Raw genomic sequence first — 13,818 nt, 5'->3', positions numbered from 1 at the left:
AATAGTGAGAATTTAATTACTTACATAAAAAATAAAGAGCTTATTCATTTCAGTTTGAAGCAATTTATAAAACTTTTTTTGTATGTTCAGTGAGTTTAATTCTTATTCAATATCTAATATTATTCTTTAGACTATCAATTATTAAATGTATATTTGAAGTTTGTCGATAGTAGTAAATGATAGTCATTAAATTAACCTTAACAACGTTGTTATATTCTAATTTTGGATTAGGAAGTCTCTAAATTATTAGCTTTTTATTTGAGGTTTGTTAATAACATAAAATAATGTTCGGTAATCAAATCAAATTTAATAATGTTATCAAGAAAGTTTCAAGCTCTAAGTTTACAATTACATATTTATTAATTTCAAAAATACCCGCAATTATGAATGCTGGCAAAGCTTTTAATATACGTACAGCTTATTTCAATTCGACTGGCGAGCCCTTCCACGAAATAGTTAATCGCGCAGACAATAGAATATCTATGATCAGACCCATGCAGTGGCGTTGCAATATTAAACAAATTAAATTATTTGAAATCGCACTAATTACAAAATTATTACTCACTTAAATAATAAATGGAGTTTGATTGTACACAGATTGTTTTATAGATACTAAACTTTTTGTTTGTTATATTACCATCTTTAATAATTGATACTCTATAAAGTTTGGTAAAAGCTAATTTCTAATTTAGTATCAGTAACCTTAAAACCGTAATTATAAAGTCATTATTAATGACTACTTAAAACGACTCGTTACGGACATACAAAGAACTAATTAGAATTATTTCCGAGAATTTCTAGTCACTGGATTTCAAAGAAGTGTGTTATTTAGTCTCATTATGTTGTCGAGTCCAAGAAAGGTGCTACCATGCGTATTAGAACTATTTTGTAGAATGGAGATGGTTAAGTGTAGTACGAGTAAACAGATCAGATTGACACCAGAATCCAAAGGAATAGTTTACAATGTATTTAAATATATGCAAATACTATTTCCAAATACAAATATACAAAGATAATCGAACCAGTATTAAACAACGTGTAAGTAAAGCTACTAGAGTATATTTACGTATAGTAGAAAGGATCATTCAACAATCGAGTATGTTAACAAACGCAGAGTCAAATAATACACTAAAATTTCCAGCTCCAACACTTGCTAAAAGGAAAGCAACCATGACAGATTTGAGGTAGTATGACAAAAAGAAATACCATTAGAAATACCATTCATCGTTTTCATGAGACTGAACGTTATCCTGTATCATTGAAGCTTTTGCAGAAAAGGCTCGAAGAGGTGTACGAGTGGACTGGAAGTTTGAGTTCTCTCTACAGAATTGTGAAAGACTTGGGATTTAAATGGAAGAAAACGAAAGATAATCGACGTTTATTAATTGAATGGAATGATATTCGTGCTCTACGCATTAAATATTTGGACAAAATTAAATATTACAGAAGCGTATGTCAATTGTATATGTTGATGAAACCTATGTACATGCAGGACACACTACGCCAAATAGCTGGACAGATGACAGTGACAAAGGATTGTTCACAAACATTTCAAAAGGAAGTAGGTTGGTTATCGTAGATGGTGGTGGAGAGATGGGTTTCATACAGAATGCCCTTTTTATTTTTAAGTCAGGAGTTAAGACAGGAGATTATCATGATGATATGAATTCAGAAAATTATGAAAAATGGATGAAAGAACAGTTAATCCCCGATTTGCGTGTTAAATCTGTTGTTGTTACTGATAATGCGTCATATACAGATAATACTGTAATCCGTATTATAATAATATGTATTAAAATGTAGTACAATATTGCCAAAAATATAATATAATATTATTGTTTAATAAATTGAGTGTACCTATCTTTAACAATTTGATTTAAATCATAAGTATTTTTTGGAACGCCACTGCTTTGTTTGGCGAGGTTTTACTGTTCCTAGAAATTTCCGCCACTACAGTTGAAACATACTATATCTAATACATTTATAATGGTTAGGTTAGGCTAGTTAAAAATATTTATTAATCTCAACTTTACATGAATCCTAATCTACATTCCACTGAAAATTTATTTTTTATATAATTAATGATTTTTCCTTTTTCTGAGATGGTTAAGGAACACCTTTTTCGTTAATTGGCCATTTTTTATTTTTATTTTACAGTACTTAACTTTAAACAGTAATGAATGTCTTTCGAAAAAGTTAACTTAGTACTTTTAATGGGAATAAGTCACAATTTAAGTTTGGAATCAGTTTTTTTGACAGTTTGAATTTTAAAATAAACTTATTTTAAACTTAAATTTAAGTTAACTTTCATTTTAAACCTACGTCCATGGTTGTGATTAGCTCTGTATAATTTACGACATATATGTAAACTCTGTTAAAGGAAGAAAGTTTACTTACGTTAAAGTAATGAATATCAGAGAATCTAGAGCTTCTTCGTTCTTTTTCATGTCTTCTTCTATTTCTTCGGGAGGTTTACGTACATCGGGGTCCGTTGGTTGTGGAGGCAAGTAATTGACATAAAAGTCAACATGTTCTAGTTGTTTGGGAACAAACACTAAAATATTATTCATTGATATATTTCAATATATATTCATATACAATATACATTCACAACTTTTCGTAGATGATCAAGTCATTTTTGCACAAGACAGGGAGGATATGGAATATATGATAAGGAAATTAAAGGAAGAATATGAACTTTGGGGACTCAAGATAAGAAGAAATATGTGCAAGACCGAATACTTATGTATTGGACCCGAGGTTGCAGATTTGAACTTAAGTTTAGAAGAAGAGACTATTAAGGGTTGTAAGGCTTTTAAGTATTTAGGGTCAATGATTAGCCGAGATGGTACTTGAATGAAAGATATAGAAATGAAAATAGCACGGGGAAAACAAGCCACAAGAGCACTTCATGGAGTGATATGGAACAACACTCTAACGAAAGAAAACAAAAAGAGGATCTTTCAAAGCATAGTGATGAATATAACCCTATATGGAGCGGAAGTATGGCCAATGACAACAACAATACGAAATAAAATAAGAACAGTTGGACTGGACTTTACGAGATGTCTACAAATCACAAGAGCGGATAGAATAAGAACGGAGGAAATATGGAATAGAATGGAAGTAAAATGCTCAATTACAAAAAAGTTGGAAAACAGAGCCCTGCAGTGGTACGGGTATGTACAAAGAATGCCAGAGCATAGGTGGCCGAAAAGAATATTAAACTGGGACCCGCCGGGAAGAAGACGGAGAGTAAGACCTGCTACAAGATGGAAAACATACGTCGGAAATGCTATGATAGATAGAGACCTCAGAGAAGGTGACTGGGATAATAGAGTGCTGTGGAGGACGAAAACGGCGAACTCATAATGGGAAAAGCCGAAGAAGAAGAAGATATTTCAATATCTCTAATAATATAGAATTAATTCAATGCTTGTGTATAAGAAGATTTGAATTCGTACTTGCTGTTGTGTAGCTAAATTAAACCAACGACATTCAGGTATGATATATTATGACTTTTCTATTAAACCGACATTCGCAATGCATCTCTTTCTCCAAGCATTTTGTTCCGCTGCCATTTTTTAAATTTTTATTCGATTTTATGGTATTCACTTTCAAACTTTCTTCTGTCCGATTTTCTTTCAGTTTTGATACATTGTTTCTTTTTAATTTAATAAAACTAATTATATTTTTGTTTTCTTACTCTTTTTCTATGTCTTTGCTTCCTTTTAATCTTCTTTTTCTAATCAACATAACAATTTGCACCCAGGACATTATACCTAAATTAACTTGGTCTGTTATTCAAGATCCACATGGTTCTGACCATCTACCCTTGACCATCGACTTGGAAGATTCTAAACGAGCAATACCACCTGGTAACAATACACATAAAAGATGGAATCTAAATAAAGCAAATTGGAATTTGTATTCATCCAACTTTTATTTAGAAAAACTTTCTCAAACTTATGAGGAATTAGTTAATGAAATAAATAGATGCGCAACCATTGCTATTCCAAAAGTATCAAAAACTAAAAAAAATCCTACAGAAAAGATTTCAAAACCGTGGTGGGATAATAACTGCGAAATAGCTGCAAATAACCCTAAAACAGCATATAGACGTTATAAAACAAATCTCCATATTCATAATTTAATTGAATACAAAAAATTGAATGCATTAGCAAAAAGAAATTTTAAAATTAGAATATACAACAAATTGGACAAACTACTGCGAAAGTCTTAACTCCCACAGTCCAATTAGCGACGTCTGGAAGAAATTACATCGCTACAAAAACCGAAAGCAGTCCAATAAACTCCAGATAAACTGCGAAGATGCATTGATAGAAGATTTCCACTTCAAAATTTCACCTCCATGGGTACCAAATTAAATAAACGAAGCTACAGTTATCGTTTCCAGAGAATATTCCAATCTAGAAAAACTGTGGAAATTAAATCATGGACTAAAACAAAATAATAATTCGTCTCCAAGGATGGACTGTATATCATACTCTTTGCTATATTTTTTACCCACAGAATACAAATCATTATTATTACAAATTTTTAACAATATATGGCAAAATGAGAATTTAATTTCCAAAACATGGAAGGACTTTATTGTATTGCCTATAAAGAAGCCAGAAAAGCCAGATAACAACGTTGAGTCTTCCAGACCTAAATCTTTAAGTTCTTGTATACTAACAACTCTAGGGAGATTAATCAAAAATCGGCATGAATACTGGCTTGAATCCGAAGATATTCTTCCCAAACCTCAATATGGCTTCCGGAAATCCAGGTCTACACAAGATGCTCTTACTTCACTAGTTTCCTCTGTTCAGGTCAATTTCACAAATCAATAATCAACATCTGCAGCATTTATAGATGTAAACTCTGCATTTGATAACATAAATTTATATATTCTACATAAGAAATTATTATATCTTGGAATGTCAGTTAAAATTTCAAATTTCATTATATCCTTGTACAAGAGTAGATGGACTTACTTAAAAATAAATGAGAAACCTTTAGCGCCATAGCTAACGAATATAGGTATACCACAGGGCAGTATTTTAAGTCCACTTCTTTCATTGTACAATATAGATCTAGAACAGATAGTACCTCCACACTCTAATATATTACAGTTTGTACAGATGATGTTGTGTTGTATACCTCCCATGCTATCCTAGACATTTGTCAACTCGAATTTACACTAGATTGTATAAAAATTTATTACCATTTTCTAGGCTTATCAATATCAACTACAAAGACTGAAATTTGTTTTTTTTCCAAAAAACGCCAAACTCCTCAAGCTAACTTCAAATTAGGAAAAATAGAATTTCTAATCAAAAATTGTGTAAAATATCTAGGCACATATTTGGATCGTAAACTGTTATGAAGGATCAAAATCATTCTATTATAAAAAAATCGGAAAACTCCATGAATATCCTTAGAGCATTTTGTAAAACCAGGGGGCTTACCCTACCAATTTTCGACTATAGTTGTCATTTATATGGGTCTGCGTCAACAGGACATCTTAATAAAATTGAAAAAGAATAAATGTTTGAGGCTATGTCTTGGTTACTTAAAATCTACTCCTATTACTTTGATTGAAATTGAAGCTAAAGAGCCAGCCCTTATATTACGCAGACAGTTTTGTACAGATAAGTTTGTAGCTAGAGCTATCTCAAAAAACTTAAGCTATTTAAAAAATGTTCGTAACTTGAATATATTAGACTTAAGCCAAAAATATTGTCGTAACAAAAAAACTCCCATATACGTTGAAAGTTATAGGAAATTGACAATATTTGAAGAACAATTGTATCAAAATAAAATACCACCAATTTATACTCAACCTCCTAAGACTTTCTTCTTCAAGGTAATAGAAACATATTATATGGATTCAAACCTTCCAGGAAGTATGATCAACAAGATAATTAAAGATAAGTGGTCTGCATTTCAATATATTTTTAATGACGGCTCTAAAATTCAAAATAAAACGGGTTGTGCAATATATCACTGGAATTCTGATTACAAAGAATCACGTCGATTGCCGAATGAAGCTTCAATATGTACTGCCGAACTATCAGCTTTATTACTTGCTTTAAATTATATAGCCTCTATTGGTATCAATAATTATATCATTCTGACTGATTGTAGAAGCATTGTGGACAAACTCATTTCTATCAAAACCACAAAAAACCTAAACCATATTGAGATAGAAATAAAGAGGTTACATTATGATATTACTTCCGCATTTAGCTCGATTATTATTTGTTGAGTAAAAGGACACTCTGGAATATTAGGAAATGAAGAAGTCGACAAATTAGCTAAATCTGCAGCTTTAATCAAACATAATATAAACAACGTACTTCTACCAGTAACAGACATAGATAACATCAGTAAAAACAATTGTAAACAAAGATGGCAACGTTTATACAACCAAAATACAACTGGAATAAACTTTAGAACTTGCCAACCACTAATTCCCAATGAGAGATGGTTTAAATATGAGACAAATAGGTTATTTATAAAAACAATAAACAGAATAAGATCAACCCACGCACTCACTCCTGCATACAAACACAACGTAGGTATCACTGATAACTGATAACCCATATTGCTCCTGTGGTAAAGTGGGAGATCTACAGTCCCTTATATTGGAGTGTGGACAGTACAGACAAAGTATCAAAATGATGTATGAAAAACTAATTGAGCTAACTTATCCATTGCCTGTCAATTTGAATACAATTATTTTTTCAAATAATAAGCAGATATTAAAATGTATCTACGAATATACAACGTCCTGTAAATTTAAATTACTTATAAGTAGTTTTAGGAAATAAAATTAAAAATTGTAAATATGTCAAAAACTGAAAAAATGTGTATACGAACATATTACTTCCTGTAAATTTAGGTTATAAATAGGCTTAGGTAATAAAATCAAAAATTGTAACTTCTTAACTTTTCTCCTTCGTTTTTGTTAATCATTTGTGTTTCCATCGCTTATGTGATAACTAGTCATATTAGTGCTTTATTTAACTTTTTTTATCTTTTTGTTCAGTTTTTCTTTTTTAAACATCGTTTCCTCTGAAGGCTTGGTTGGATTTTTGTTTTCATGGTGACTTCCCAGGTAGTTGAATGTCGTTACTTTTTTAAATTTGAAGTTCTTGGTCTTCAGCCCTCTTTCTTTTGATGCTTTTTGCTTACTTCCATACATTTCTTTTCTTTTCGTTTAAGTATTTGTAATCCATATTTTGTATTTATATCGTATTTTCAACATTGTTTATCATTACAGTAAAGCTAATAAACAGAATAATTTTTAAAAGAAAAACAACTGTGATACTCTTTAAAATATCAAACAAATTATAGCTAAAAATATGTGAAAATATTAAATGAGAATTTACATACATCTCGTAATATTAAGATCCAGTATAACATAATCTTGCGGTTGTGGTGGTTGATGAAGTAAGTTCAAATGATATACACCTCCCAATAAAGTAGATCTTCTCAAATTTACAACATTAGGAGGTACATTAATTTTGAAATTTTCTCGAGCGTTTGCATAATTCTGTTCTAAAATATAATCAATGTTTAATATATACAGGGTGTTTCAAAAAGGTATGCCATAAATTAAATCACGCATTCCGGGGACAAAAATAAATTGATTGAATCCAACTTACCTTAGTACAAAAGTGCACATAAAAAAAGTTACAGCCCTTTGAAGTTACAAAATAAAAACGTACGTTCAAATCAAATGAATTTTGTGGCATCATTAGTTTAACACATTATTTTAAAAAAAATTTTTTGTCTCTTATCACTTTTTTCAAAAAACAGTTTTTATTGAGTTACGGCCCTTTTCATTAACATTGTTCTGAAGCTATTTTCTTGTGGCATGTTCGTCCGAAATCGTTCGTCCGAAAAACAAACAACAAACATCAACCTTATATTAAAAATAGAGAATTTGATAGATCTCAAATATGTAAACACGCATGGGATAATGAACATAGGGTTCAATGGAATGATTCAAATATAGTCCTAAAAGAAACGGATGGTAAAAAGAGAAAAATCAAAGAAGCGGCTCTAATTATGCTAAATGAGACCAATTGTGTCGCAAATTCCTCGGCAGAATATAGTAGGATCTGGTTACCCATATTAAAAGAGGAAGTTATTAAAAGGAAAATGCCAGTATCAGTTAGTCGGTAACAAATAGAGGATACATCTTTATGTTTTTTAAATAACAAACATATAAAAATCAGAATTTGGTGTTTATTGAAAGCAAACTAAATGCACGACCAAATACTTACCATGTCGGGATAGTATTATGAGGTTTTTTTTCCTAGTTTTTCCCTCATAATTTGCTATGTAATCACTAACAGGAGTTTTTAACTGTCATCATGGCATGTGTTTGTCTTTTTAAAGACGAATTACATGCTATGTTTTTTTCTGACGGATATTCCCAAGTTAAAGTTGATTTCATGTAATCGAATGAACTATCATACAAGTAAAGTTGTCCCAGGAACGCAACTCAACAATATTGACAATATCATTCTAAAGCCGTCTACTTTAAAATGTATAATGTATGTCTGAATTGTCAATATAAATGAGTCAGATAAAATTAAATTATTAAAAGAATTTTTTCACCAAGTAACAAAAAAACAAAATTTGTTTAATTTACTAATGTTTGTATTTTGAGAACGATTTCCGAAGTGGAAATTTAAATGTCAATAAAATTAATTTAACCTTTAATTGTGGCTTATTCCCATTTAAATACTAATTACTTTTCATTAACCTTTAAAAAATTACGTGCAACTAAATAAATTGCTTAAACGAATTAACAAGTACAAAAAATGTCTATAACCTCTATATAAATATGATATTACAATAAATGTTCAAAATGACCCCCATTTTCTTCAATACACATTCGGTATAATTTTAATAAGGAAAACCGAATGCGCTGAAAAATCATATTTTTCTGACGAAATTGATTTGCACCTTCAATTATTCCAACCCTCAATTGTTGTTCGTCCTCTATTGTCACAGAATACACTTTCTCTTTCATAAACCCCCAAAAGCAAAAGTCCATGGGGTTAAGACCTGGACTTCTGGGTGGCCAAAAAATAGGTGCGTCACGACCTCTTCCAGTCCACTGACCAGGATACTGCCTGCAAAGGTATTCCCGGACTTCATTACTGTAATGCGGTGGAGCGCCATCTTGTAGAAACCATATATTTTGCCTTATTGCAATATTCACTTCTTCCAAATACTCTTGTTAACCGTTTGCCAAGAACTGCAAATAATTATCACCATTTAAACTGTTGGGAAGAAATACTGGGCCTATTAGATTGTTATCCACAATTCCTGTCCAAACATTAGTTTTTTGGGCGTGAGGATTTTCGTCGGCCCAAATGTGCTCGTTATGATGCTTTGTTATTCCATTTCTACTGAAGGTCGGTAAACAAAATATTTCTAATAAAATTAACATTTCGAGTGTTTTCCATTAACAACCAATCGCAAAATCCAATTCTTTTAGGATAATCTTCAACCAATATCTCTTGAACCATTGTTAAGTGATAGGGTTTAAGCAGCAGATTCTTCAAACGCCTCCAAACCCTTACGTGAGGAACATTTAATTGAGCAGCTATTACCCTTGTACTTGTTCCAGGGACTTCTTCAATGATTTCTAAAATGTCTTCATCAGTTGCATCCATTATTGAACGACCACTATTGCCAGCAACTTGCGGTTGGAATGTACCCGTTTCCCGTAAACGACGATCAATGGTCAGAAATAATCGTCTATCGAGTGTATTTCGATTGGGGTATTTTACTGCATGACGCCTTGCGGCTGCTGCACTATTTCCTTGACATTCACCTACGATATTCCCGATAGTTTATTGAAATCATAATTAAATCTGATTTAACTTACCCAAAGTTGAATGCATATCTGCCATTTCCTGAAATGTGTAGGCCATTGTAATATCAAAATTTTTAATATTAATCTTACTCACACAATAAATGATAGCTTCAAATTATTGACTATTATTGATGGATTTGTTTGTAATTATTGTATCCGTAGAAACTAATTGTAATTTTATGGCCAACTAGGAAAAAACTAGTTTCAGAATTCATTTGATTTGAACGTACTCAAAAGTTTGGGGGGATTTAGGGCTGCACACCCCCCTTAAAATTTTTCTGTGCGCTTAGATTTTGTTCTTTCTTTTGTATGAAAAATGCTTTCAGAACAAGAAAGTAACGTGTCCATTTTTATTCCAAAATGTCAAGTAGTTTAGGAGATAATGCAAAAAATCAATTTTTATTTTGTAACTTCAAAGGGCTGCAACTATTTTTGTGTACACTTTTGTACTAAGGTAAGTTGGATTCAATCAATTTATTTTTATCCCCGGAATGCGTGATTTAATTTATGACATACCTTTTGAAACACCCTGTATACATAAGAATTTATGTATCTCATGCATAGTGAATATGAATAATGGGAGTTATTTTACTATATACACTATAATAATAATGAGCACGTCATTATGCATTAAAAGTGCCAAAAGAAAAGATTCAAGTTATGATAGATATGCAGTAAAGTATTATTACCTTCTATAATTAGAACATAGTCTTTCGATGATGGATCAAGTTTTTTATAAGGTACCGTTGGTATCTCCTCATCGGATTCAAAGTCCTCTGGCTCCGGAACAAACATCGTTGCTTGAGGATCATCGGGATCCAAAACTGGAACGGGTTTCTTGTCTCGGTGATCATAATTGTATTTTAACTTGATCCGCCATTCTTTTTTACACGTTTCTCTTAAATCTAAGAAATACTTCATTGTAAAATTGGTCAGCGGTGATGTACTTTTGTAAAACTAAAATTATTTCTAAAACCAAGAGCACAATCGCTTTTTCAAATACGAAAAAGGAGAAAAATATTACACTAAAACATTTCTATACTAGGGGCAAGTTATAAATACATACCTAATAGATATTAAAAATATTATTTAAAAACTGGGGATATATAATCTAATATAATCTAACATATAGGGGACTTTGTTGATACGATACTCTCAAAATGTAATAATTAAACTCATAAGAGGAAAAAATAACAATTCCCTTTATGCAGTTTTTTTCTTTAGTTATTTCCTTGTTTATGTTATCTAATTCTTTCCACATAGCCATAGCATCTGAGTTGTTTGGTTTTAAAGTCATCTTATTAGTCATAATAATGTAACAATTCACGTTTTTTTTTTCATTTCTTGTCTTCTCTCGTCTAGATCATAATGCAAATCTTCTCCAGACATGTATATTTCTTATACAGTGTGTAAAAGCCAAATGGAATAAATTCATTATTTAGGTTACTGTACATATTTTTAAAAAATCCCGAAACATGTCAAATTTAAATTATAACTTGCCTTTTTTTAACGTGAAAATGCAACCCCTACCTTCAACCCCCTTAGAATGACAGGTACAACCCCCAATTTTTAAAATAGGAAGTATAGGCTTGTGATATATCGTTTGAAAGGTCTTTTTATTCTCCATTTAAAAATGTTGTCGCTTTCAAGTTTATTAAGATTAATTAAGATAAAATAAATTAAAATCATGTGGTTACCGAAATTCGCTACAATACAATCAAAAATTAAAATGTAATGCAAAACATAATAAAATGTAGAACACGAAAAAGAACTATGAATGTTAATGAAGTAGATGTTCAAAATGTTCACCGCGAACGTCTTGGCAACATCCTAATCTCAAATAAAACTGTCTTCTAACATTATTTAACATAACAGGCGTGATCGACCTAATCGCAAGCGTTATTCGTTCTTTTAAGTCATTTAAATCAGAAGGTTTAGTTTTGTACACATGGCTCTTCACATATCCCCATAAAAAGAAATCTAATAATGTAAGATCAGGTGATCGCGCTGGCCATTCAATCGATCCTCGCCTCCCTAACCACCGATTGGGAAATATTGTATCGAGGTACTGCCGGACATTAAGTTGGTAATGTGGTGGTGCTCCATCCTGCTAAAACCATATCGTATTCGCTGGAACTTGAGGGTTTCCAGGATCAGGATATAAATTTGCCAACGTTGAAATGACATCATTTTGAAGTAGTGCCAAATAATTGTTGCCATTCAAGTTGCCCTCAATGAAAAAGGGACCAATGATATTGTTTCCTACAATCCCTGCCCAAACATTAACCTTTTGAGGGTATTGAGTGTGTTCTTCTCTCATCCAGTGAGGATTTTCCGTGGCCCAGTAGCGGCAATTTTGCCGATTAGCATGACCGTTAAGTGAAAAAGTACACTCATCAGAAAACATAACGTCTTCTAATTGGATAATATTGTTATCCAACATGTCCATCATTTGCTCACAAAAAAAGTTCTCCTATCAAAATCGTCTTCCATGAGCTCCTGAGTAGGTATCATCTGATAGGGATGCAATTTATTTTCTTTTAATATGTTTACTATCGATGTATGGCTAGCATTGAATATAGTGGATGCCTGTCTACTCGATGTATGTGGATTTTCCTGAAACTCAAACAACACATCTAATTTGAGTTAATCACTCAGTGCATGGGCAGCTGCTTTTTTTTATCTGCCTTACATGACCAAACTCGCGAAACTGCTTCTTTATTTTACTTATTGTTCCTTGGGATATAGGCGGTAAATTAGGAAATTTCTCATGAAATAGGCGAGTTACTTCCTGTTGTGTTCGGGTGTTATCTCCGTAACCAATCATTTGTAAAACTGTTATTTTATGCATTTCCGTTAATCTAACCATTTTTCAGAATTGAATTGAACGAACTTTTTACTTAAATTAAAATACTGACAACTTAAATAAAACAATTTACTAATGCGTGTTAAAATAACGTTGCCACGGAAATTCTTTAAAGTTTTTTAATGGTTACCATCTAAAAACCACATTGCTATGGTTTTTGTTCACTTTCTCATTATCAAGACCTAAACGGGAAATAAGTTTTGAGTATATTTTAGCGAATTTCGGTAACCACATGATTTTAATTTATTTTATCTTAATTAATCTTCATAAACTTGAAAGCGACAACATTTTTGAATTGAGAATGAAAAGACCTTTCAAACGATATATCACAAGCCTATACTTCCTATTTTAAAAATTTGGGGTTGTACCTGTCATTCTAAGGGGGTTGCATTTTCACGTTAAAGAATGTCAAGTTATAATTTAAATTTGACGTGTTTCGGGATTTTTTATAAATATGTACAGTAACCTAAATAATGAATTTATTCCATTTGGCTTTTACACACTGTATATACATTCAATTTTGTTAATTTTTTAATTTTTTTTAACGTTTAAAAGCTTTGTTTTTGCATAGTATACTCGTAATGTTAGTGTTTTATCTATTCTCTCATTTCTTTCTAGTTCTTTTTTACCATCATTTCATATAATTCTACTCCTAGATATTTAAAACTATTTATTTTTTCTTTGTTTGTTCCGTCGATTATTATTTTTCATTCCACAACTTTTAATGTCGAATTCTAGATCTGTAAATTCTTTTGTAGTTGTGTCTCACTTTTGACCATGAATATTATGTCATCTGCAAATGTTCCTTCTGAGATTTCTGTTATTTGTAAATGTCTGTGTCAGATGAATTTTACTTGTTTTAAGCATTGGATTATTATTTCATCCATAAATATTGTAAATAACGTCTGATGATCCTGTAAGATTTTTAGCCTCTCTGCTTATACCTCATTACGCTTTCTGGTCCATTACAGCTCTTTTCAACGGTGCAGATACATTGAGCTCCTGGAGGTCCATTTTGATGGTGTAAATTAGTCTTTTTGGCGGA

General features: G+C 31.5%; 1 protein-coding gene across 2 annotated transcripts in view; it reads right to left on the bottom strand.

The window, feature by feature from the left end:
* Window positions 1-13,818, bottom strand: part of LOC140445086 (dynein axonemal intermediate chain 7-like) — an 84,049-nt gene that overhangs the window by 31,568 nt on the left and 38,663 nt on the right. For both annotated transcript variants that reach the window (XM_072536899.1, XM_072536900.1), the window contains exons 17-19: window positions 10,597-10,812; window positions 7,405-7,569; window positions 2,398-2,554 (exon numbers count right to left, since the gene is read on the bottom strand). In XM_072536899.1, coding sequence (XP_072393000.1) covers window positions 2,398-2,554; window positions 7,405-7,569; window positions 10,597-10,812 — 538 coding nt within the window. The remainder of the gene's footprint in view (window positions 1-2,397; window positions 2,555-7,404; window positions 7,570-10,596; window positions 10,813-13,818) is intronic.

Source organism: Diabrotica undecimpunctata, chromosome 7 (genome assembly GCF_040954645.1).
Source record: "Diabrotica undecimpunctata isolate CICGRU chromosome 7, icDiaUnde3, whole genome shotgun sequence".
NCBI lineage: Eukaryota > Metazoa > Arthropoda > Insecta > Coleoptera > Chrysomelidae > Diabrotica > Diabrotica undecimpunctata.
Note: the sequence above shows the minus strand (reverse complement) of the source record. Positions and strands in the feature narration are given on the sequence as shown.